Source organism: Hakea prostrata, chromosome 6, assembly GCF_041222555.1.
Source record: "Hakea prostrata isolate BN-2017 chromosome 6, UWA_Hpros_2, whole genome shotgun sequence".
Lineage (NCBI taxonomy): Eukaryota > Viridiplantae > Streptophyta > Magnoliopsida > Proteales > Proteaceae > Hakea > Hakea prostrata.
In genome coordinates, this window is record NC_142605.1 from 35,600,107 (window position 1) to 35,627,369 (window position 27,263).

At 38.0% G+C, this 27,263-nt stretch overlaps 2 protein-coding genes and 1 pseudogene across 3 annotated transcripts; 1 reads left to right on the top strand and 2 right to left on the bottom strand.

Annotated features, from left to right (window-relative positions):
• Window positions 1-1,178: 1,178 nt before the first annotated feature.
• On the top strand, window positions 1,179-13,594 carry LOC149013677 (YTH family protein). Its single transcript, XM_089158381.1, has 10 exons — window positions 1,179-1,288; window positions 3,092-3,152; window positions 3,923-4,016; window positions 4,754-4,983; window positions 5,065-5,316; window positions 5,403-5,479; window positions 5,564-5,960; window positions 9,257-9,313; window positions 12,825-12,883; window positions 12,995-13,594. Exons 2-10 carry the CDS (start codon window positions 3,108-3,110, stop codon window positions 13,059-13,061), a joined length of 1,278 nt encoding a protein of 425 aa, XP_089014507.1. The 5' UTR covers window positions 1,179-1,288; window positions 3,092-3,107; the 3' UTR covers window positions 13,062-13,594.
• Window positions 13,595-13,836: 242 nt separating this feature from the next.
• On the bottom strand, window positions 13,837-16,753 carry LOC149013678 (receptor-like serine/threonine-protein kinase At2g45590 pseudogene; annotated as a pseudogene).
• A 2,677-nt stretch (window positions 16,754-19,430) lies between these two features.
• LOC149013679 (glycosylinositol phosphorylceramide mannosyl transferase 1-like) lies at window positions 19,431-25,415 on the bottom strand. Of its 2 annotated transcripts, XM_089159573.1 has the most exons (6): window positions 24,861-25,415; window positions 22,024-22,420; window positions 21,383-21,546; window positions 21,210-21,280; window positions 20,492-20,660; window positions 19,431-19,765 (listed from the first exon to the last, which is right to left on the bottom strand). In XM_089159573.1, the coding sequence occupies exons 1-5, from the start codon at window positions 25,127-25,129 to the stop codon at window positions 20,500-20,502; spliced, it is 1,062 nt and encodes a 353-aa protein (XP_089015699.1). In that variant the 5' UTR covers window positions 25,130-25,415; the 3' UTR covers window positions 19,431-19,765; window positions 20,492-20,499. The 2 variants fall into 2 exon arrangements, with proteins under 2 accessions (XP_089015699.1, XP_089015698.1); XM_089159572.1 differs by lacking the exon at window positions 19,431-19,765 and having other exon boundaries at window positions 20,130-20,660; window positions 24,861-25,410.
• Between the last annotated feature and the right edge of the window lie 1,848 nt (window positions 25,416-27,263).

The window sequence follows — 27,263 nt, forward strand, 5'->3', positions numbered from 1 at the left end:
GTGCTCACCTTTGATTATTGGAGCTTCTTCACCATAAAATAGGAGTGGGGACCACACCTCTTGTATGTTGGAGAAGCATTGTGGGAGGCGAATGGAGAGGTGATTCGGACTTATATTGGAAAACACCCCCTCTTGTGGACCTCATCCCCTATTGTGTTGTAAAGAAATATGAGAGAAAGTGAAGTATAAGCAAAGTAGAGGATCTAGACTCGTTTTTTGAGTACAAAGGCGTTTTTTTATTATAGGAGTTCGACTTTAGTGCTGCAATTAATGCGCAATTTCTATGTTGCAATATTTTAACATCGACCCGTTCGTTACTCAAAAGTGTGAAAACAATATTTCAAAATGGAGGTCGAGACTCAATTGAGATATCTATCTTGATCTTCGCTACACCCAATCAATTTCTTATATAGAGGGGCCCACACCTCTTGTATGCTAGAGAAGCATTAGGGGAGCCTAATGGGGAGATGATTCGGACTTATATTGGAAAACATCCCTTCTAGTGGGCCTCATCCCCTATTGTGTAGTAAAGAAATATGAGAAAAAAGTGAAGTATAAGCAAAATAGAGGATTTAAATTCCTTTCTTGGTATAAGGGCCTTTTTCGACTTTAGTGCTGCAATTAATGCTCAACTAATATTTCAATCTTGAATGTTTGCTCCTAAGCAATTTCCTATATACAGGATGATGATATTACATATACCATAATCAAGAGTCAAACCCACGACCTCTTTAAGGTGTTAGGTTTTACTAATCGAAATGCATCAGATCACACCATATATCGGATATGGGAGCCACTTCTCATACCATATGGACGGTGCAGATCCGATCTGCATTCACACGTGTAATTTGCAAATCTAATCTCAAAGTGATCGTCAGGGTGATGGAGTGATGATTGAGAATGCAACAGGCAAGATGACTCAGCCTTTTCTAAATCCTGATTGGTTTGATGGTTAGATCTTCTCAGAGTCTCGTTAAAAGTTAAAAGAGACTATTTTTCTATTTTCCATTTTCCATTTTGTCTCTTCTCTTCTCGGGAAATTGCTTTGCTCGTGCATATTGTACGACGCGTATCAGCGATCAAGAATTAAGATGGGCTAAAACAGTAAAAACCCAATTGCAGTCTTAACAGATGCTGTTGCAGGAAGTTGGGACTGAGAAGTGCGAAATGTTTAGGGCTTTGGTTGTACTGGGGAGTTCGTTTCGTTCGTCTTCATAGAGGGCTACATCGAAAGCTACCCGTTTGCACTTTGCAGTCTGATTCACATTTTAGCAGGCCTGTTTTGTTGGTACGCTTCTTTTCTTTACTTCTTTCTCATTCGTTTTCGATTGATCAGTTCATTTGGATATATTTATTGTCCAACTTGGTTGAAGATTTTCCCATGGTTTATATAAGAAAAGTGATTGTCGTATGTTCAGTTGTGTCCTTGTTTCAGATTTAGTTTGTTTCTGGAAAGACCTGTAAGACTATTATTTAGATTTCATCATGGGACAGTATAAATGGATGTGATTAAGCTTAAATTTTTTTTTTTTTTGGGTAAAAGTGAATAAGCTTAATGGTGTTGTATGAACTTAATTGGGCCAAGAAAAGGGCCAATGGATTTAGAGGGGAAGGGTTGGAGAAGAAAGAGTTAATTTTTTTGTCCGTAATAGAAGGTTTGAATGCTCCGGCGGAGAATCCTTGGCTGAATTGGCTAGAAAATATGGTCATTCAAAAAAAAAAACACTTCTTTATATGTTTTCCACCCCCTCCTCCTCTCCTTGTGGGGGGTTTGGGGGCGGTTGACGAGTTGTTGGTAAAACTGGACTATTTTCGAGCTTGATTCAACTGTGGTGGAAGAGAGTGAGGGAGTGATTCCTTAACAAGTGTAGTTCTTCTTTCAAATGATTTTAAGTCCACCCATATTTCAAAAGTTTTGGGATTTCATACAGATTCAGGGGATCTTCTAAATGTCATATATTAATTTTGGAACACATACAAGGGTGGAAGAGTCGCTTCACATAAAAACAGGGCAGGAGGAAACAATACAATGAAACATGAAAATTTTCATGTAATTTTGATATTTAATGTCCTTTGGTAGTCCACACAACAATTAGAGCGATGTCAAATTTTGTGAAATATCTAACTCCATTTCTTGCTCATGGGGTTAGCTTTCATAGCATTTGGTTAAAAGATGGATTATTTTACTCCAAGAAGACAAGTGCGCTGAATCTCTGTGGTAAGGATTCAACTAAGGCTGGGGTGAACCCGAGCATAATGCTGCTATCCTTTCATGTGTGAGAGAACATGATTACGTTATAAACTAGCAGAGGCATAATACATTCTTATCAAATGCTAATTTATTTTAATAATGATAATAGTTCTGGAAAACTAAGGGAATATGATATTCTATTAAATTATTTAAAGAATTCAGCTTTCTGGCTGTTTAGCCAGCTAGGCTCCTCAAAGCTAGGTATTTAGCTCTTAAAGCAAGGCCTTAGCCCTTTTTATCATGCAAATATGGACAATAGAACCAGTGCTCCTCTAGCATATTTCTTGCCAAACATCTCGGCATCTACGTCAATGTTCCTTACACTCTCTCTATAGAGATTAAGAGCTGATAATTTACTCTAGACCTGACATGGAGAGGCTTGTAAATGTGTGCTCCTTTTTCAAATTGGATGGTCAAAGTTGAGTTTTGATGGGGTGCTTTTTGGGAATCTTGGTCCTTCAGGTGTTAGGAATCACTTGTGTTCCAGCAGAAGCATGGTAGGAGTTCGGTTGGGTGAGGGGATTCTTTGAGAGATGAGAATGTATCCTTGTGTGTTTTTTTGTTGGCTGTTTGCACTTTTTTTCTTGGTGGGTGGGTGTGTGTGGGGTCGGGGGGGGGGGGGGTTTCACAGATATTCTAGTGGAAGGGAACTTAGAGTGCCCAAGGAGATGTGTTAGATGCAAGTCTTTGTTGTTTCTTTCTTTGGTTTTGGGAGGTTTTATGCCTGCTGCTTTGCTCGTTTTTGTCATTCTCCAATTTATCAGTGCAAGCAGTTGTTCATTGTAAATGGTAGAAGTTTCGTTACTATTGTGGTTCAAGTTTCCTATTCAACTTCAACAGGATTTTGAAGAAAGAAATGTTTTCACCAAGAGAAATTCCCACAGAGAGGCCGGACTATGAGGTAAAGTATTTCCCATGTTGAGCTATCTTAAGACTTGAAATTTCTGATTATTTACGTGTACTTCCATAGTCTTCCTGGGTGTTATTATTCAGAATGGTGTGTTGCGGGATTTGCTTTTTAACTTAAGATGAAGTGTTCTTCATTTGCTTTCGATGCTTGATTATGTGCAGATTTTATTGAATATCATGGAAACAACTATTAAATTTGGATTTTTAAAGCTGCCAACAACTTGATAAGTTGAAACTGGTGGCTCTTGTACCATAGTCTGGGGTATTTAATTCATCCCCACCTAATTACCCGAGGTTCTATAACTTGCAGGTTATGTAACTGTCTAACTGAATAGAGAATGATTGTTGAATTATTGATATGGACCTGAGTTCAATAAGCAGTTCCTCAGTCACACCAAATATCATAAAATTTGCTAAGTTTGCAACCATTTACTTCATATTTATTTGTACTATACTAGAATCACAGTCAAAACTGTCTACCTAGTGTTGAAACTTTCAACCCATGAACAAGTTCTGATCTGATTAATTTTATGTAGCATGTCACTGATGTGTAGTGTTTATCCATCTTTTGGTGGACACCAGTTATATATTTTGCTAACAATTGCTTGATAATTAATAATTTGGATGCCCCTTTCTTCACTTTCCAAGTCTTAATTAAGTATTATTCTGCTCAGAAATCATGTAAATATATATTTCTTTTAATTTATAGGCTACCTTATCTCTTCCATTCATTAAGTCTTACCAGCAAAGGGTGTAATTCAGGATTTATCAAGTGATACTGGGAAGGAGAATGCATCTGTTGTTGATTCATCAATGACTGAATCCAAAAATGACTTGGAGAATCTAAATGATCCAGGTAACGGATGAATCATGTTGTCTTGCATTTTTAATTTATGTCGCTTATTCGTATCTTTAGTTATTGTTTGAATTTGCTGAGAGTGGATATCTCGAGTTAGAAATGTCCAACTTTCTCGTACTAGATAGGTTTGTATGCTTACTGCTATTGAATTGACTGGCAGTTGCAGTGTCCCTGGAGGAACCTTAAACATCATAATTGTTAGGAGTTCCCTATGTTACTGTTTGTATTTATTTGGTGTTATGTATGATTTCGGTTTGTCAGGGAGGTTTCATGCATCATGGAAACACACTGCATACCCCCGCCCTACTGTTCTTTGGGTTTAGATGCTGTGAATTGCAAAGGTTGCGAAATCTGAAATTTCATAAGATTCTTTGTGCACAATACCAAGTGAGTGAGTGTAGGCAAATGCTTTGCATGGACTCAACAAAGTAAAAACTATTGATGTTATATTGCTGTTTTCTCATGAACTCAATGCCTTTATGCTATATTCTGAAAGTGAACTTTGGGATTTTGATGTTTCTTACTAGTAATGAATCTTAATTATGGTCCCCTTTTTTTTGCTCACATGGATGGTGCATGTATTCAGTTTTCTGTGTCTAAATTATGCATTTCCTTGCCGGTGTCTTCTCAATAATCCCCTTACTAATAGTTTCTATAGGGATACATTTTAATACACATCACTGAGTATTAACCTATGCTTGTATGTACTAGTAAGTTGAGAGTTTTGTTCTCAGGAAGTTCAAATTACAAGGAGAATGAGGAATGCCATCCATGTCGGACAAAAGAGCAGATTCCTTCTTCCAGCCAAGTAGAAAATTCTACTACAATGAAAAATGGAGGACATTATAAAACTAGATACTTCATCATTAAAAGTTTGAACCATCACAATATCCAACATTCAATCGAGAAAGGAATTTGGGCCACTCAGGTCATGAATGAACCAATCTTGGAAGAAGCCTATCATGTAAGATCTTGTTTTGTTTAATGTTGTGCAGAATATTCCCAACCTTGACTCTTCACAGGGGAGCTTATGATTGTCTTGCAGAGCTCTGACAGAGTTATTCTAATATTTAGTGTCAACATGAGTGGTTTCTTCCAAGGGTATGCCCAGATGATGTCTTCTGTTGGCTGGAGGCGAGATTGTGTTTGGGGTAATGCCAGTGGTGGAAGTAATCCATGGGGGCGAACTTTTAAAGTTAAATGGTTGCGATTAAATAACTTGGCTTTTCAAAAGACTCTTCATCTCAAGAATCCACTAAATGACTACAAGCCTGTCAAAATCAGCAGAGACTGCCAGGTGTATATTGTATTAAGTGATTTTTGCATTAAACCTCAACTAGTCTGAGTTTGAATATGTAACTGTGATCATCATACTTTTTCCAGGAGTTGCCTCAAGATATTGGTGAAGCTCTTTGTGAGCTCATCGACGGAGTGATTGATATAGATGGGAATCTGAAAAGGTACCAGTCTGGCTTCTTCAATGAGTGTTACATATTTTTACCCTCTATGCTTAACATGTTAATCCTCTGTATGACTGGATGCAGGAACATTTTTGCTAGGGATGAATTCTTTTTTAAAAGACCTTGTTTGGAATCTCCAGTTCCCATTCAGGATGATTTTTTTCATATTGCACCATTGCATATGGCATGGGCCAGGGCACCTTTGGCTTATCCTTCTGCGCTCTACCAATACAACCCAGAAGGTGAAGCAAATTATTTTCATCCAATGCATGGAAGATCTCCTAGGGGATTTCTTCCCAATAAACACCCTACCAATTTTGAGGCATCAAGAAGTTCACAGAAGAAATCTTTGTCGGATCATGGGAATCATGGTAGCACACTGGGGAATGTGGATGTGTCTTTTCAGCTGAATAGTGGGGGACAGTCTTCAAAAAGAAGCCATCTTGTTGATTCCCTATCTGAGGATGATTTTCTTGATATGGTACCTGTACCCTTAACCTCATTTTTGACTCTTTCTTTGTTTAAATATGGCTTTGGTAATTTAAATTATTAGTAACTCATAGGACCTGGCTTCTTGTTGATGTGATCATTAATACCTGTTTTCTGATGAGTGAAATTGTAGAATTTGTTCACATAAGAATGGTGTAGATTAAATTACAGTTGATGAAATTTTCACGAAGACATACATCTTAGTGACTAATTGATGCAGTGCAAAGCCAGCCAGAACAAGGTCCCAATTAATCACTGTTGGTTTGAGTTATAATTCGCCCAGCCAAGCCCTTTTTTGGCCAGTGACTTAAATCATAGCTGGGCCCATTCATGGGTCCATATATTAGTCATACTTAAGCCCAATATAAAGCCATGTCCCACTCCTGAGGTAACTATTAATCCCGTGTACTAACATTACCGACATATTGTGGGCTTGTAAATTAGCCTTATTACATCAATAAACCCAAAAATAAGACCTTGAGGTCTATGGAACCCACCTGTTGGCCAAAAATATGTATCCTAAGATCAATTTACCCATTTGAACAATCTTAGTGGCATCAGCCACTGGCTGTTTCAGTTTCCTCAATCTGAATCAAATCTTCTTCTATATTGGAATTCCAAGGCTTCCATTGAACATGATCATGGCATCTCAACTGATTTTGTTGAAACTTATTATTATTTAGAGCTATTCCCAACCCAGCTGTAATATGGTCATACCTTTCTTTTGTCCTTCCTAGTTTTACCACACACGCATCTCCACTACATCTTTCACTTGAGACATTTTTTTTAACTGTCCAACATTTTGTACTATACATCATTGCCAGTCAGATGACCGTTGTCTATAATTTTCCTTTAAGCTTTTGAAGGAATGTACCAATCATACAATAGCCTAGATGGACCTCACTTCTTCCATCGTACCATAGGGCAATATCATCCTCTGTCACCTGCTTTATTTATAATTGAGGCCAGGTGATGAAGTCTCACTTTGAAGACCCTAACCCACAAAGAACCAATCCAGTGGTTTTTGGTCTTTCAAGTATTGGAAGACTTTTTTTTTTTTTTTGGGGGGGGGGGGGGGTTATTATTTCAGTCTTTTGTTTGTTTTGGGTTATCAACATAGGAATTAGTGTTAAAATTTGGGTTGCAAGTTGTTTTTAATATGATTATCCAACTAGGGGATTTTTTTACTTCCTTTTTAAATGTGTGCTTGTAGTCTAATAATAGAAAGGGTGATTTGGATAGAAATTTAGGTTTTTTCCTTGAGAGCGTGCAATTGTGCACCCCTTCCCCTACATCTATTCATTTATTACATGTGGTCCTGCACCACCAGGTGCCTAAAGTAGTCACTATGTCGAGTCTTCCTGTCCTCAATATTCACTGCCTTATTGTCCATACTCGTGTGGCTTAAGGTATACACCATAAACCCTGTCTTAGTTTTACTTGAACTCCATTGCTGCAAGTTGCCTTTAGTCCTCATCTACCAAAACAATAACATCTTGTGGAAGCATACATGAAAGAGAAATTCTTGTATACCTCTAGTTAAGAGTCATCCATGTTAATCACAAAATATGAGGGCTTAAGGTTGATCCTTGATGTAACCCAATTGTAATTCAGAATGCACTACTTTGACTATGACAACTGGTTATTCTTGGTAATTTTGGTTCCGAAGCATATAGTTGAGTTATTTTATGGTTCTTGGTTATTGGGATGTCTTATAGAATTTAGAGTAATCAATTTTTGATATTTCTTAGTAAACCTCAAGCAATTTAACCTCTTAAAAAATTTGAATCTTGGGGAGCATATTCTTCTGATAACTAACTAACCTGGGTTATGTTTAGAGTCAAGTCATTATGTGGTCTCTGAGTGCTTGAGACACAAGATGAGTCAACTCTGCTACTTGGGCAACTTGCTTCACTCAAACTGAGTTTTCAGGGTTGATCAATCAAACTTCTTCCTTCTTTTGGAAAGAAACGCAAGTTTGTGGCATCAAATCCATGATATCAAAGGACTCAAGTGAACAACCAACCATCATGGCAACTCCTCTTTTTTTTTTTTTTTGGGTTTACAAGTGACAAAAGTTGGTATTCAAGCACACAAGCAAGGTTATTAAAGCGGTAAAGCGACCAAAGCGATGGGGGTGATTAAGCAGCAATAAAGCGACCAAAGCGGTTTAGTCAATATTTCTAATATAACTACTTTTAAACTACTTTTTAATACAAATACTTTTTATAATAAACTAAAGTACTAAACAAACATTCAACAATTACATTCATAAAAATAAAAATAAAAAAACATTTAAGGATCACAATTATGAAAAATTATCCAAAAAAAGATACCTCTATGATAGTGTGACGCCAATTAAGTGTCTTGTACTCTTGTGCATAGATCAGTAATCAGAATTGATGTATCCATTTTCCCTTTTTTTTAACTAAACAGTGCCGACATGATAAATTAATAGATCTCATCATTCCGATTTCCAAGTCATTGTTTATTTAATGATTCATTGATTATCAATGTTGAATATGTCTCATGCTTCACATTCTATTGCCGAGAGGCACTTTGGGCCTTGGAGTTCATTTGCAAAATTGGGCATCGATTCCGAAATGGCTCACATATTTAAATTTATATACGATATTGTAGAATAAATTATAATTAAAAGAAAACTAATATGCAAAAATTACAAATGTAAAAAAAAGTGGTTGCTTTAGCATTTAGGCAATATGGCGCAAAAGGCGGCAAAGCGGCAAGAAATCAGCCGTTAGTAATGTGGCAACAATTTAAGCGGTTCAAAAACTGCTTTGTCGCCTAGGCGGATGCTTTGATAACCATGCACACAAGAGTTCAAATTTGCCATAAAACACATACTGCAAGATGCAAACCTAGAGTTCAACATTTTCCAGAAACTGCAAAAATAGAAACTATACCACCATGCCCAACACAACTCTAATTATTATTTTTCTGTATACATAAAGAAATTTCTTTTTTTAAATGACGCCCCCTAATTCACTGGATTCCTGAGGGCCCTGAGTTGATAAAAAAGTCCAAGTTGCCAGACTATGTTCAAGAGCATCATTTTCCTTTCACAGTTTGACCTTTGGCTATTCTGCATTTACAATGCACAAATTGCTAATGCAAATCTTATCAAAATATACCCAAATCTTACCTCTGTAAATATTGTATGGTGAAATTGGAAATTCACTGTGTTATTGATCAGATAGCAAATATCAAAAGACCTTTGCAGTCAAAGTGAGCATTATGGTAATAGCCAGTTCTTGGTCGATATTACAGACATATGAAGAGTACGTGCAGACCCTTGGCAGAAGCAACAAGGCATCACATGGTCTGGTTAGTATTTTTCTTTCTTAATCTCCAGTTGGCATGCAGCTGCCTTCAGCTTACCAAGTCTAAGCATTTTGGATTGATTTTAATACTTGTATGTTAAGTATCTTGTGCATTGATGAAAACATGGTGATTTATTTGGAGTGTACAACAATTATCTCCATTCGAAAACCTGTTAGACCTAAGCATCGACATGATGGTCCTAAAATCCAATCAGTTGCACTTGTCTGTTCAATATATAGCAATTGAACTACAGAAAGAACATAAATATTCCATTATCTGAATGATAAAGATTAGTAATCTTGGCAAAGGGATAGGGTGCTTTCGCAGGTGACTGAAAATCAAACACTTGGTGAAAGGAACTGGAGGCTCTGCCTATCTTGGGTTCAAGCATCTGTAACTGAGCAGTTGCTTTGATAGTTTTTACAACCATCTATTGCTAGGGAGTAGCAAACCCCAGAATAAACAAGAACAATAGCCTAATATTGAACCAGAAATAAGGTTTTTTCTATAACTACTGGCAGATTAACCTGACGGGACAAGATTCTGGTTGAAGTTACCAATTAATGTAATGAACAAACTCTCAAAATCTGGTGTACCCCTCATGGTTGCGTCGTTTTTTTTCTCCGGTCAACAACATATCCATTTCATTAAGCAAAACAATCCAAGTTCAGGGACCTGTAAGATAACAGTGAAGGGGTAACCTGTCATAGTTGTATCATAGTTGTCAAGGTGACTAGGCATCCGAGGGGACAAAGAAAACCATGGCAATACCAAACAAGGTGCCTAGTGTCGCCTAGACGACACCTGGATGCCTAGACCACAGGCCTAGATGGTGAAGAAAGCAGCAGGTTGTAATTTTGGAAAAAGTGGTAGAAACAGCTACTAATATTATATAGACCTATTGTACCATCTGCAGGTCATTAAACTTCAAATATTGATTCAAAACAATAGAACTGAATGCTCAGATGAGAATCAACAGAGATGACAAACTAAAACCTGAAAGGCTCGCAGAAACCAACAAAAGACTTACCAATGGGAAGAGACAGAACAGCAGCTGAAAATGAAGAAATCAGAATAAATGGAAGTGACATGGTTGAGCCTCTCACTCAAACCTAGGTTAGACTTCCTTCCCCCACCAAAAAAAAAACCCCTTAACCCACGCAATCTCCCACCAGGGATTGTGCATCGCAGAGTCATCATAGAACCATTCTTCTTCTTCTTATTATTATTCTACAAATTGTGGCCTTTGTCCAGCCATTCCTTTGTTAACTAATGGAACACACATATTACAAGGATTGGGAGCTTCAAAATTGAAATGACTCTTATTCTAATATCTCTCTTCTAGAAATATTGCATGTTAGAAACTAAGACTCCGATATTGCTATTACATGAAATGGAAAGTCTAACTTTTGAAAAATAGAACAGAAGTTGGAAGTACTCAAAAAAGCAAACTTTAAAAGGTCTTGGGAGCATCTTCCTATGCAATCTCAGTCCTTGGCAGAACTTCTCTTGCAGCACAAGCTAGCACAGGACCGACAATATATTCTGAATCTTCTTGAAATTCTTCACAAAGGCATATAGTCACTTCACAAGATCTTTCAAAGCAACTCCTTTTCCCAGAAGCTGGTTGATGGCTACATGAGGCACAATTTGGATTTGAATATGGTTTTAGACCCTGACAGAATGTCACCCCAAATTTGCGGGATCAGTGGACTTAAGTTATAGCGGAGTAGGACTGGACAGACTGCTGGTGGCTGACTCTCCCCTAATGATCTGCATCATACCTACTCAGTAACTCTGTGTTTGCTTGTGCTTGTGTAACTTTCACTACCAGGAAGCCACCTTGAGGGCCACATTGTCATGTTGTCTACTCTCTCAGTGGCCCAAGGCATTGGAGGGGGTCATATGCAAAGGTTACATCAACAAGGCATCTAGATTCCTAGGCATCTGTATGATACCTTGACAAATACAGAGTAGAAGTCATTTAAATTAGAGTTTTTTACATGTCACTCACTATTATGGGGGTGAAACTCGGGGTTCCCCCTTATTATGGCTAAAATTACATGTCACCCACACAGCAATATTACAACTTACAAGTTATCCACAGTTAGGTTTTTAATCAAGATTTTGTAAAATGACCCAAATGCCCTTTGGCAGGTAAATTACCTAATTACCTCTATTTAATACCCTCCCATACCTAACCCTTAGGTGGGTGCTTCTTCCCACAGCTCGCCAGAAACCACCACACCCCTGCCGGAAATCTCTGCCCACTATCCCCTGTCGGAAATTTCTTTCTCGCCATTTTCTTAAAAAACCCTAGTCTCTACCCACCATCCCCAACCAATGCTTCTGCGCTCGTCCAATCTTTGACCCTATTTCAAATAGACCATCATTGCCATAGCGCAGCTCCTCCGGCACTGTTGATGACAGTATCCTCTACACTTCCGATTTGAAAAATCCCAGGAGATTTTGGTCTGCCATTCAAGGGTTTCTTGAAAGATTGATTGGATTCCTTTTACAACCAAGGTTGCAAACGATTACTTCAAATCTTGTGTATTGAAATTCCAGTCAGGATTCGAGTAAGTAAATGGGAAATTTTTGTTTAGTTCCAATTGAGGCCTGTTTCTACTGATGAGGTTACGACTAAAAAATTATGAGATTTCAGGCAGCAGTGTGGTGGTATCCACTGAAGGGTTGGGTATGAAAGGGTATTAAATGGGGGTAAATAGGTAATTTAACTGCCCAAAGGGCATTAGGGTCATTTTACTTTTCTATTAATCTTGATAAAGAACCTCATTGTAGGTAACTTGTAATATTGCAAGTAGGTTACATGTAATTTTAGCCATAATAGTGGGGATCCTTGAATTTCGCCCCCATAATAGTGGGTGACATGTAAAAAACTATATAAATTATTAACCAGCATCTCAATGTTGATCAAATTTAAGTTGCTATACATTTATGGAATACTTTGGCATCTATTGTTCTTGGATGCCCTATGGTCCAAATAGATTCCTATGTGATAGTCATAGCATCATGGTGCATTGTTGCAGCCTGCTGGGTAAAAGGGGACCTTTTATACAAATGGATGGCTTGAAATTTTAGAAGATTTCCCATGAACATTTAAAATAAAGTGGCAGAAGAGACCAGATGATGAATGTTCATTAGCATTGCAAATTTTATTCTAGGATGCCTTGAAGGCAAGGCTCATTCAATGGTGAGTCCGGACCTGCAATACATGCTAGTCTCTTGCTGTCAAAACTACAGCTCTCATGTTCCTAGGACTGGTAGAATAGACACACTTGGTAGAAAGTTACTATATATAGATATGTTTTATGTAGTTTATCAGCAACTATCTAGATTCCTATCAAATGGGTCTTACCTAGGGGTAACCTTGTCCAAGACTATTGCAGCGTCTTTATGGTCTAGGAGTTCTCCAAATGAATATCTATTTAAGCTTCAGATTGATGATGTTATTGAAGTTATGTATAATTTTTGTGCTCACACACACTGACAGGTAGTTGGATCATCAAGAACCATACTGGAGCCATCAAGTAAAGAGTCTGAAGATGATCGGTATGCTAACTCAAGTCCTATGATAAAAGAAAGAAAAATGCTATGTTTAGTTCTCTACTGAGAATCTGAGACATCTTTGGTGTGTTGATGGTCTTCATCTTTGATGTTCAGATATTCATGTCATCTCTCTGATCGTCGACACTCACAAAAGAAGACTCATCAGCGATCGTACAAGTAACTGCTTATGTGCAACAAGCTAGGTTATATCTTCATGGACTACTTTGTGGTTAGTGTGGGACAATATTGATGAGGTCTTCCATTTTCTACAGGGATCAGTTTGTATGAAAAGTAACTCCCAACTGTACAATCTTTTCCACGCAAAAGATTTCTGCCCAGGAATGGGAACTAAATTTGTATAGAAATTAATTTGTGCCAATTCTCATATTCCAATCACCAATCACCAATCACATCAACGATCACTTGTACATTCTGGAGTTTCATCATCTATTATTTTTAGTGAGAAATTTACGTTTGCTCTTTATCGTTTTCTTGGGAAGATGGAGAATGAAGGGCTAAAGTAGCTGGATAGCTTCTAGATCATCAGAAACTATAATTGAACTGCTTTCAGCAGCAGAAGTGTATTCTTTAAATTGTCAAATAAATATATTTGTTGCTTCTTTTAAAGGTAGGGAAAGTACTCTATTCTTTCTTTTCAAATATCAATTCAGTTCGCTTCCTTGGAAATCTGGGGATGTAGCGAGTCATATTCAAACCATATTCAAACCTGGGTCATCTTAAAGCAGGACTTCTACGGGTTTGCAAGAAGGTGGTGTTTCTTTTGAACAGCTTTTGATGTAGGGCGTCATCGACATACTGTTGTTGAATTCTAAAATCTATGGATCCGTAGCAGCCCAGGTTTACCGAATGAGATCATATATATATATATATCTCCATCCAGCGTCTGAATTGGTGGGGTGGTCTTTGCATTTCGTTTAATGAAAGGAATGTGTTTGAGGTTGATATTCTTTGCAGATAAGTATAAGTGGAGCCCCAAATTTTCTCTCTTCTCCACGGCAAGCAATCTGAATTGATCTGAACTTCTTTTTCGGGTAGAAAAATTTGTCTGAGCCCAAACCTTCCTTTTCTGACAACAAAATCAAAATGAATGACTTGATTCTTAACATGGGGGTTCCGTAACTCAACTTCTTCGATAAGCAGAGGAGTTTTACATGTCTTTTTCGACGATGGGAATTCCTGCGAATGAAATCATAAAAAAACTGCGCATATGAATGAAGGGATTAATTTGAAGAGTAGAGCAATGCGAGAAATTCAGGAAGATAGTTAATCTGAAAAATAGCAGCTGAAAAGGAAGAAAATTAATAATAATCCATGTACTCTACTTCTTCTTCTACGCCTCTGTTTTTTTTTTACATAAATAAATCATCCAAAAATAGAAGATTACGATAAAAATGAACTATAACAATAGAAAATGTTTCTTTCTTTCTTCTTTTTCTTTTCTTCTTTCCTTTTCACGGAGCGAGAAACATCATTTAGCTGCCCGAGATTTCTTGCGGGACTTGAACGGTAAATGATAAGGTGGTGAAGGAGAGAACTCAAGAGGTAAATGGGGAGGTTCAGATTCACCGGTAAGCATCGCCACAACTTCTTTCATGGAGGGTCGATGCAGAGGTGAGCGTTGCAAGCAGAGAAGCCCAACTGTGATGAAGAGAAGAGCTTGAACTCGATCCAAAGACTCTATAGATGGATCAACTAGGTCCAACAATTTCCCAGCTCGAGCAAGATGACGAGTCCATGAAAGAAGGTTAGCTCGTTCGAATTCAGACATGGGTGAAGCAGTCACCTGAAGAGGCCTTCGGCCGGAGATGACAACCAACAACAGCACCCCAAAACTATAAACATCGCATTTCTCAGAGATCTGTTCACTACCACAGAACTCAGGAGCGATGTAGCAGACGGTGCCTCTCATACTTGGTGTGCTGCTCACACCGCCACTCTTGGGTATCTCTCCGCTTCCCCAATCATGGCTGTTGTTGCGCCAACGACCCTTCCTGAGCTCTCCACTGAGCCCTTCTAACCACCAGTCCACACTGCTTCGACTACTCCTCCTACTGTTCTTCTTCTTCCTCTCCGGTACCGAATCCTCATCTTTCAACCACCAACGTTCTCCAACACTACTACCACTTCTGGATTTAAGCACTTTTTTTCTTCTTCTTAGCAAGTTCTTCGCAGAACTCCTCACGCCACCACTCTCGCGGCCTTCGGCTCTTACCCTTCTTTGCAATCTTCTCCTCGTCCAATGAACTCCACCACTCCAAACGCCTCTGTTTCTTCCGTCCTGATTTCCCAAGCTTCACCGAATCCGTCGCTTCATCAGCAGAGGCTGAAGACGCAGCAACCCAATCACTCTTGGGTCTCTCCTTAATCTCATTCCCAATCCACTCCATCACGTAATCCTTCACGCCCCCAGAATCAGAAGCACTTCCGCCATTTTCCTGTCGCCACCACCAGTCCTTCCTTGAACCAGTCTTCTTCCTTCCGCTCCACCGGCTTCCCCCGCCGCCACTAATTACATCCTTCCCATTGTCAACGCTATGCTCTGAGAGGCTCGTCTTGTCCAATATCTCAGAAGGAGACGCCTCTGCAACAAAGGTCGTCTCCGGTGACTCTTCAGGATCAGGAATCCCGGTGACACTGCCCGGCGAGTTTTCCACACCCGCATTGCAGTCATCACAAGCCGTAGTCACGCTCTCTGTCTCTTCAACTATAGATCCGTTTTCGTCTCCTCCTCCTCCACCGCCACTCTCCGATTCCTCTACCTTCTTCGCCTTGGCTTTTGGCGCATCGTTTTCGACAATCTCAACGGCGACAGAATCGAAGTTGTCCGTTTTCAATCGAGCGAGACCAAAATCCGCGATCTTGGCTGTGAAAAAGCAATCCAATAAGATGTTACTAGGCTTAACATCGCCGTGAATCACAGGAGGATCGCAGACGGTGTGGAGAAACTCCAGACCTTTCGCAATGTCCACTGCAACAGCGAAACGTTTCTTCCATTCCATCAACTCCGGACACTTGCGATGAAGCAAAGCATCTTGCAAGCTCCCGTTATGCATAAGCTCATACACAAGCAGCATCCGACGACGCCTGCGATTGCAGCAGAAGCCCAGAAGCGACACCACACGGTCACAATCGATCTTACCAGTGATCGACAACTCATTCTGAAACTCATGCTCACCCTGCAAGGAACCAGAATCCATGACCTTAACAGCGATTTCCTGACCGGACGGGAGGGTACCACGGTAGACAGAACCAAAACCGCCTTGCCCAAGGCGGTTGGAGGACGAAAAGGAAGAGGTAGCACGGCGGAGAACAGAGTAAGAGAAACGGTGTGGGGGCTTCAGATCGGCCGGAACCGTCCGACTTCGTGACAATTTCCGGTAAAGAAAGGCCACAAAGAAAAGAATAGATAGACCAGCGCCGGTACAACCGACTGGCAAAATAACTTTAGAGCTACGGTGGCGGTGGTGATTATGCGTCTCCGCCGCTTCAGGTGGAGAAGGTGGTGGTGGTGTTGCGGCGGTTAACGAATCCAAAAGCCGCCGCGGCGAAGGCGGTTGTTGGCGGGAGGGCATGGTGGAAAGAAACAAAAGAAAAAACGCTCAAGAAACATAAATCTTCATAACTGAATTTTGACGAGAGAATCGAGAACCATGACAGAGGAAGAAGAACCCAACTCTCGAAGAAGAAGAAAGTGTCAAAAAGCTAAAATACCCAAGTTGCCAAGATGGAAACAGAAGCGAAAAAACAAAAAATTATTCTCTCTGTCTCAGCTGCTCCTTCCTCTGCTTCGCTAAAACGCCACTCTGTTCTAGGTCGTCGTCTTCCTCTTCTGCTTCTCTTCTTCTGCTTTTGTCGACCTTTTCACATTTTTGTATTTTTGTACAGAAATGAATTACTAAATAAAAAAAAAAAAGCATCTGGGTGGGCCAGGCCTTGAGGGCTTAGGGGAGGGGATGAGTAGGTGTGATTTTGCGATTTTGGGTGGCGGTGGGCTAGGGTTGGGTTGACCAATAAGACCAATCCACGTGAGATACATGGGTAAGATGGTAACTTCCCAATATGAATTTGACTTTGTGTTCTTTTCCTATTAAGGTCTCTGCTTTACAGCTTTACAAAAGAAGAGCAGTTGAAATCATGTAAAGAAACAGTAAACCGGCTTTACTTTTTCATTAATTTTGTAATTTAAGTTTTGGGGCTTATGATGATGATTATTATAATCATTAAAACAAAATATAGATTTTATCGGGAATGGGAGGGTAAAAGGGTAATAAATGGCACTCATGCCCACCTTGGTGACCACTTTCTTTTCATCTTATTAGGTTCGCTGATTCCAATTTCTAAGTTATCCACTTCCAAATTCCGACCAACCAAAAGGTATATGTCACTTTCTCTCCTCTCCTCTCCTCTGTGTTTCAGTGTTTGTGTAAGCTATTGTGATAATGTTGAGGGCCTCTTCATTTTTACTTTGTAGTCAACCACTTCCCTTACAAGTTGAGAGCTGAGAATGAAAGTGAGAGGCCATCTCTGCAACAAGGACAGCGGAAAGGTTCTAAAAAGACGAGTTTCTTTCAAGCTGGGATTCTCTACTTGTCAGGTAAAGGTATATTTCCCTTCCCTTAAACCTGTACTTCTGTACCACATTCTATTCCTTTTAATATCTTTTCACCACATATTTTGTAATTTTGTTTCCATCGTCAGATCGGGATTTAATAGAAATTTCGATCGAAATCTCGATCTAACGGTCGATTTGGTTGGTAGGACCGTCCAACACCATTATGGCACATGTCTAAAGCAAAATTCGATATTTTGTTGGAGTCTGTGATTACATGAGCCCCACATATGGACCAGCAAACGGATCGGATTTGGCCCGGATACACCAGTATTCGAATCCGAATCCGATTAGCAAAACCGCTATCCGAATCCGAAACATTCTCGGATATCCGATAATAATCCGATCCGATAAATTATCCGATTATTGATCGGTGATTGTCATTTTTTATATTTTTTATTTCCAATTTCCAATTTTTGATTACCAACTACCGGTTTCCGAATCCGATTATTAGCCCCCTTTTTTAGAGAAAAGTGTTTAATACTTTGCTTTAACCAGATAATATCCGATTTTCGATTATCCGGTATCCGAATCTGACTATCATCTATTTTCAAAGAAAAAAATGTTGAATACTTTATTCTATCCGGATATTATCTGATCCAATAAGCAATTATCTGAATCTGAATCCGGTTGTTTAGCGTACGAATACAGATATTTTCCGATAAGAAAAATTCCGGATACGAATACTTTTAGACGAATACGAATGCAAATTCGGAGGCGGATTTCGACTATCCATTTACAAGTCTACCCACACAAAATATGTGGTGAAAAGATGTGTTTTGGCCCCATATAAAATGTGTGATGAAAATATGTGGTCTCCCAACGGGGAGGTAATCCAAACTCGTTCCCCTTATATTTTTCTACTACATATTAAGAGAGTGACTATTTTTGAATTTTGACTGGATGAATCATAGATGTGACTCTTAGTGGGTACCACTATTAATATTTAGTGAAGAGACGTGAGGAAAACACAGATCTCTGCCCGATGGATTGAATACCTAATACAATTAAGATTTTGTGGGGTTCCTAAAATGAGAAGGATTGGGTTTGGATTATTTTTATCCAAGTACCCAATATATACACGATTTCATGTCATTTTTTTTTTGAAAATAAATTATATTTCCAATACAATTGAGTCAAGATTTAAGAAGGGGTAGTGGGATGGAATGGATTGGAAAACATCAATTCCATTATAGAATATACTAATGGAAAAGATTAACCCCACATCTTATTAATTATGATTATTTGCTAAAAAAGAGAAAGAGATTCACACCATAATACACGTTGATCAAACCAAACAAAGTGACACACATTCTAAATGTCTCTTGTGAAACTTTTTGTATTTTGCTAGGATTGAACAAAGTGGAGACACATGAAACTTTTTGTATTTTATTTATTACCCAAGAATCAAAGATTTGTAATTTAAAACTATGTTCCATTCTCTTGCACTTTCCCAGCAATCAATCAAGCTAATCTTTTTATTTATTTACTCATTTTTTGGTTTTCCTTTTTTTTTTTTTTTTTCCCGTTTCCCTTCAATTTGCTATACCCTATATGGTCTACAGGTCTAGCATAGTAAGTTGGTTGGTTGAAAAAAAAAAAAAAAAAAAAAAAAGAGAAAGGGGGGGAGGGACAAACCCCCCAAAGCCAACCCCCCAAAAATCCAACACTAGGGCAAATGAAGTAGGAGGTGGGAACCAACGATTTGTCCTTTCATATTCATAAATGAAGTTGGAATTGACTTTATATGGTTTTAAAATAGGATAGAACGCTTGTTTCTTAATTTTAATGAAGGGAAATAGAATTAAAATTCAAACTCGCTGCCATAGGGGAAAAGGAAGTTTAAAATAACAATTAATTCAAAAGGCTAGGAGAAAAATAAGAACCTTACTTTTCTTATCAATTGTATATAATGGTCCTTTATAATGTCTTTGAATTTGAGATTCAGATGGCTTGATTAGCGCAAAATTCCCAGATTTGGTAAATGTGGTCCTCATTTTTTGATTGAATGCAGGTGGGAAAGGCTGAATTAGGTTACATGAAAACTATTCTTGCATGAAATCCTACTTCACAAATGGAACCTACATACTTTTTGATTTCCATCTCTATCAAAGAAACTTTTTGAATTCCATCTATGCCACAGATCCATACCAGAATCTGATCCATTTGAGCTGGTGGGGTTGGGGAATCCTAAATTTAGACAACATAAAGTCTTTGAACTTGAAATCTCTGGCATTATGTTCTACTCTTTTCACCTATAAAAGAAAAGAGAAGAGAAAGGATTAGGACTTTCAACCCACCAAATGTTGGAAGTATTTTGAGTCTTTAACTAAAACCCTAAAAAAAAAATTATACATCGGTATCAAATTCATTTGAGAACCTCAATTACACCTTGAGGGGTAGTTTTATAATTATATAAATATATGACAAGATTTTGCCCATGATATCAAGGAGATTCAAACTCTTAATCGCATACGATGAGTAGTTGAATTGTACCAATTGAACCAATCCCTTGAGGTTTCAATTGAAAAGTGTCACAAAGCTTAAAATTACATCCTGACTGTCACATTTTCTTACCCCCCCACCAAAAAAATAAATTATGTATTTGATTTAACAAGTAGAAACTAACATGAAGCCAAAAAAATATCAGTTTAAAATAAGTAAAATACCCTGTGTTGGTTTTATATCAAAAGAAAACAAATTATGTTGTTTATAGCGAGGATTTCATCTAAGAACCAAATAAGCAGTGCAAACTGAGAGTAGGAAGGATCAGTAATTTCCAACCTCTCAAATTTAATTACTGCAGATGGGCAGAAGAAGAATTAACACTAAATACAATAATGGATTGTGGGGTTCATGAACTGAACCACACCGTGGATATAACATATTGTACAAACTCACTCAGCAGGTTACAGGTGGGAGGTAATTAATTGAAATCTAAGAAATTTCATTAGGAGGGGTAAAATGGGAGCAAGAGCCACCTCAGTTACTACCAGAACCATTCATGTCTTGCATCCACTGCTTTAACATTGGTTGATACTAGAGGTATAGTTCCATAGAGGGAAATGAAGTCATTGAGGCATGTATTCCTTCTGTTACTGTGCCCTTTCATACTGCTGATGCCTGATGAACCAATCTCATAGAGATTCCCTGTGATTGCATGAAACTAGTAAGCAAATTACCCAAGGAATAGCATTTATGAAACTAGGGATGGTAAACCAATATGAAATACTTGGAGAAGTGCCACACCATGGACCCATCAAAATAAACTCCTGAAATTATGATTTGGATAACCTACTTGTCAAGTTTCATACTCAAATTCAACCACATTGCTTTCTTGTTTATTGGTATTCATTTTCATATGTGTCTATGCATGCCTATGGTACTCCAATGCTAGTGTGTCTCGGATTTTCAAAGCTCTAATTTTTCCAATTGGCAAGCTTTATTTGTGTAAAATTTAACATGTGAGCAGGGGGACCAGGATATCTCCCTGTACACAATTTGGGAACATCCAACATAGCAGGTGGCAGACTTTTAGATTGATCAAGCCAACCAGATACACTTTGCCAAGTACTATGAAAAACCAAACCAAACCTATTTCTGGAAAACTATTAAGTATAGCTCCTGTATGTGAACAAGCCCAAGAAAGAGAGAAAGAGAGAGAGTGAGAGAGAGAATTGAGGCAGCCAAAGTATTTACCCTTAACCCAAATTGGAGGAGCACCTGTGGCATTTGCAACAAGAAGAGACATTGCAATGTCTTCACAGTTTCTGCATGAAAGGAAGTGCAGATCAGTCATGTAAATGTTTGTTGCCTAATGTGTAGATGCTAAAGAAAACATATTCCAACCCCAAAGAGTAAACTCAACTCACCTTTCTCTGGTCACATAATCACGTATTGATGAAGGCATTGTGTATGTGTACATATCCAAGTATGTTCTGTGAAAGAATGCTGCTTTTGAGAGGACCATACTGTAAGTACCCATCCACCACACAGACCACCAACCTCCATATTTATAATATGCAACGCCGTCCTTCTACATCAGATAAAATTTTATGTTAAGAAATTCCTGTGAAAGAACTCACTGGAGAAGATTATTGTGAAGAATTAGTTTTTTCCCCTTCTTGTAAGAATTAATACTCATCCGATTTCATAAGTACATAAATCTTGCACAAATGACTATAACTGCTGCATTACTGTATGATATTACAAGCCGTTCAGTTGCCATGGAAGATCAAGTGGAAAAGGAAAAATGGTACAACTCCACCACATAATACACTCGTCTACAAATAAAAAAAAACCTTCATATAATGGTATAGTCGCACAGGTAAGAATCCCAAATAGCTGTCCGAACATTTAAACTACCATTTTCTATCCCAAGAAATGTGTAGATGTCCTTTTCATATGGTGTTTAAGTAATGAATCATAAATTCTATTATCAGAGTTCTACCAACAAGCAACACTTTCAGTAGAAAATCTCACTCATTACTTTATTGCAAAGGAATTAATGTACCTCTTTCTCTATCCAATGCATGCGGGGAACAAATCCCACCATTGTGGATGGGGCACTTTGCCATACATTAAACGCCATATCCAGAGTGGTGCAGGGAATGAGAACATCATCATCCACAGAAAAAATTGCATCTGTTCTGAGGTCTTCAATTGGCTTAAATCTATTATTCAAAGTGTCCTCCTCATTGAGGTCAAATTTGAAGTTGGTTTTATGATAAGTTTGTGACTTCGACTGTACAACATGTTCAAGATAGGCTTTTAGGCTCCTCGATGGTGGATCACTCTCACTCCAAACTACATGTATAGCATCAGTCCCACCACATGCTGCATAATGACCAACAGCTTGCTTAAGGAGAGAATAGCGCTTCCATGTGTTAATCAACACTGTGTAACCACCCCTGCAGTGAAGTCAAAAGTTTTAAATCAATAGGAGATCAACCAAATTTGCTTTTCACTAAAAATAAAGTTCTAATATGTCAGAAAAGCACTAACAAGAACATAGAGATAGATTATGTGTATAAAGACCACAGTCAGACAGATATTTGGTTTATCAGAGATTGCCAGCTAGGAATCAACCATTAGTCACAACATTTTGGATTAATATATACAGAGACAGAATTGTAAATGATACTGGCACTGAACATAAATTCACACCCCCAAATACTGCCAGGTGGTACAGGAGGCAAAACCGGTTCCCATTAAACTTGCATAAATTGTATAGTCCAACATGCAGAATGTGAATGAGCGAAACAGCACTGGTGGGAAGAAATAGTGGCCTTTGAATGCTTTGAATAGCATTATTTTACCAGGAAAATATATTTGCTCAGTTTGGACAAATGGTGGCTGAGTAGAAACTCATGGAAGAATATGTTCTGTAATTTAATGTGCCCTGGAAATGATGGAATAGGTAGACCTCTTTTGATCCACTGTTCCATATAAAAATACATGAAATGAATATATTCCTCCTTGTTCAGACCTTTTTTATCCCCTTTTCCATATAAAAGTAGATGAAGTGTATACATTCCTGTTTGACACAATAATCCTTGACTTCATCCGCCAGTACAAATATTCCCTACACATAAACTGGAACAAAGAAACATTGAAGCTGGAGTCAGAAGATAACCCATTCCGATTCAGTTTGGAGTAATGGAGGAAGAGTTATGCAGGACAGTTTGAGTGAAATAGACAAAGAGCATTGACAATGGAAGATGAGGAAAGAATTGGAAAAAAGCAATTTGGGAAGTATAAATATTTCCAGGGCATTCAGGTAACTTTCAGCAAGATGTGGTATTACAGTATGTTGGTTTGTAAAATATTTTCGTAAATTTGGGGGTAATATAGAGTAGGAAGGGAGGGATCTTCCAGCATTTTGATTGTTCCAACCAATTTTCAACTGTTAGATAATAATAATCCTGATCTGGATCAAAACATTAAAGTAAATGATTTTGTCAGAGATTGTTATGAAACTTCATCTTCATTAACTGTGTGATTCTGATAAGCTTCAATCATCCAATGTCATTAGATTTATACTGGTTTTCTGGTTTGAAAGTAAAACCTTTCTTTTTTTCAAACTGGGGGTGGGGGGGTGGCAAGGGGGATATAGTATAAATTGCACTCAGATAACTTGAGTGTAAATGAGTGTTCATTTGTACCGAAAGGTGAATAAAATCCGAATTTTCTCTCACTTTTTGTTACTCATCTACTATACTGCATCTTCAGTCTCTGCTCTAATTGAAGTTGTGTTACTCATAATCTTAATAAAAACCAAACCATGGTGAAAGGTCATGTGAAAACTCTGAGAACTGTTACAATTGCTACAATAACAGAGGCCATTCTTCAGCCTATCCAATTGCAGACCTGCTTAGAGTTTTATTTCAGACAGAGGGAGGAAGGGAATTAATAAAATTACTTCCTCCCCCTAACATGATACAAGGAAATGCATACAGAAGTGAATTAATTACTCATTAAATAAAAAGCATATACCCCCAATGAAATCTACCATTTAATTTTTAAATCCAAAGGACCAGTTCTTTGAATTAGTCATTGCAGCACTTGTGCCATAGACTGCTGTTTCCTTAGATTTCTGTTCACCCTTTCTTTTTTCCTTTTCTCTTTTGTGTTTTTTTTTCTTCTTCTTCTTCTTCTTGGGGGTGGGGGAAGGGGGGAGAATAAAAGTTGTTTTGTGGCAAGTCTGCTTCTTGAAGAACAACATAAAGGATCTTAACACAACAAATTGTATTAACTAAAACTATGGGTATTATGCAATTAAGAAGTTAGTGAACGAGTGAGAAATCTGCTTTCATCAACTATATGGGCAAGAACCAACTACATATCTGACTGAAACTACATCATCTTTCCAAAACAGACAACAGGCAGGAGACAGTTACAATTTAATAATCACAAAAAGTAGGCCAAAAAGATAGCTGGTAGGAGGCAACCTTGCCCAAAGTCCATAACAGAGCCAGGTTAATTATATCCAGACCCATAACGAATTTTGATCAATTAACTCCAATGGACACAAACAAAGGCCCCATAGTTTCAGCCAGATCGATATCAAGAGCTCAATCATCCATAAACATTCTTAGCTGTTTGTCATCATTAAAATTAAACAATCCGAATTCAAAGAATACTCTAATCGATTTCCATTCGATTCGAGTAGGAAAAAAAGAAAAAAAGAAAACCATTTTTCACTTGATAAAATACTAAAGAAATAAAAAGAAACGAATCGTCCAACGGAAACAGAGCAAAGAAATACAGAAGAATGATTTAAAAAAGGTCGAGCATTTTAACAGTGGTCCAACAATTCAGGAAAGAAGCAATAGATAAAGAAGGGCCTACCGAGAAGCAGAAGAAACCGAAGAAGGGTAATGAGGGCTCCGTCGCATTGAAGAACCGATCCTGCCGCCGATAACAAGAAGGATGAAGAAGATACAGAACAGGAAAAGTAGCTTAAGCCTCCCAATCCCAAGCAACTGGCGGATCCGACGTAGAAGAAGAGGGGAACGGCTATAGAAGATACTCCTGGTGGAGGCTTTCTCCTTGGCTGGTGAAGACGAACCACCGTTTCCGGTTGAAACACCGTCTCTGAATCCGATTATAGCCGCCATGACTCAACTCCATCAATTTGCAGACCAAGATCCGAGCATATAGAGTTCGAACTTCAGTCAAAATGTTGCTGAGTAGATTACTGAAATCTTGAAATCTTTCCTTCCATTTAACCTTTTCAGATTCAAAGAACTGATAAGAACAGATTCAAAGAAGCTCTTCAATCTCAAATTTAAAAGCACTTGCTTTTCAATCTCTCCCTATCTTTCGCTTTCTTACTTGCTGATGTATGTATTTTTGCGTACATTCGTAGATTTAGAGATTTGCAGGGATCGTAATTAGGTAGCTTTTAACATTTTTTAATTAAGCTAATCATTTGTTTTAGAGATAACTAATGAACGATTTAGTTACGAAATCTCGTGGAGAAGAGATTCCTAGAGATATGCTTGCAGCTCCAACAGTGTTTCATACTTTCACCTGTGTTCGCAATGGGAACACTCGTGACGAATAATATCGTGACGAGTCATAAACGAATCTTGTAGTCATTTTATCAACAGACTTAATTACATATACACCCCTCTTTTTGCATACAACTATATTTACACCCTTAAAATTTTATATTATTGTATTAACATCCACTATGTTTCAAAATATATATTAAACATACCCCTATTAGAATAATAATAAAGTTAAATGTTGCCCTCTAGCTAAATATGGCAAGAGAAAAAAAATCCTATGCCATCGCTTTCAAATAAACTTACAAAACAATTTAAGAAATTATATTTTTATTAAGTAGCCAATCATTATATATCACGTCCATATCAAAGTTTGGATCCTGTAACCATCATTGTTGAAGTCAGTGCTTCCATCATATCTTTTCACTACACTATTAGGAGGGAAACCTATATGAAATCCATTGAAGGTCTTACCGTTGATTCATTTTATCAGCACTCAGATGTGTGCTTCACTTTTATTATATGATGGAAAAATATGATAAGAGAACAAACCTCTACCTTAACGGATAAAAGATTCAGACTTGTGACTTGAATATTTGAATTTTCAACTGAAAATTAAGTTCTAACTTTAAATTTTAAATTATTATCTTGTTTGTACTAATACAATGAGCAATGGCTCTAATGACGTTTGGCCTAGGCCCTAGACACTCTTGTTTACCCCATGAAGTATTACTCATCACTAACGTTGGTTTTAAGATAAATTTAATAAACGCTCAAACGCTATTAGCTCTCACTAATAATTTAGCGTTACGTTACCACTTACCGTGTGGATTTGAAAGTTGAAACTTATCTTGACTTGAAACATTATAATTAAATACAATGTATTAAACTAGAATTCTAGACAAAGGGAATGCATGAATTATGCGATTACATCTTAAATTCAAGATGTTTGTCTTACTTTATTATATCAACATCATACATGTCAAGAGACATATCGTTTTCCATTCGTGTCAGGAAATATGTAAAGATTCCAGGTTATTAATGATGAGAGATATTGTCAAAGAGAAAAAAAATCAATGGTGAGAGAGAAAGAAATATTATGTATGGTATGGTTTCGAGTTAGACTACTCAATGCATTTTCTCATTTTTGTGGGCAGATTAGTACTACCCTCACATCTTTCTAGCATACATTTAAGAGTCCGGATCCTCATCCTGTCGGGGAGGACAGACTGCTCCCTGACGGCTTCCCAACCACACAAACACGTGGGGCCCATAGGTGAAAAAACACTTTTTGAAAAAAATAAAAAAAACTTCAAATTTTCATCTGTGGGTCCCACGTGTTTGTGTGGTTGGGAAGCCATCGGGGAGCAGTCCGTGCTCCCCCGACGGGGTGAGGATCCGGACTCCTCAAATTGTCCCAAATCTTCTGAGCCTGACATACACCCAACTCGATTTTTAATTAAAGATTGGGTTTGAGTTACAAAATAACTAGTCCTAACGAGGTCAAATGAAATTTAGTTTTAGCCCGACCCTTCCGAGTTTTAGTTTAATTAAAACATTTTTAATTAACTAAGTTAAATTATAATTATATATAAATTGAGTTTAACTAATTATTTAACCAAGTATCCCACTAACCATTTGAAGGGATTAATTCAGTTGACAAACATTAAAACCCATCATAACTAAGAGGTAAAATGCTGAAATCTCTTTGGTGCTACTCACCCATGCATGTTGTTTTATT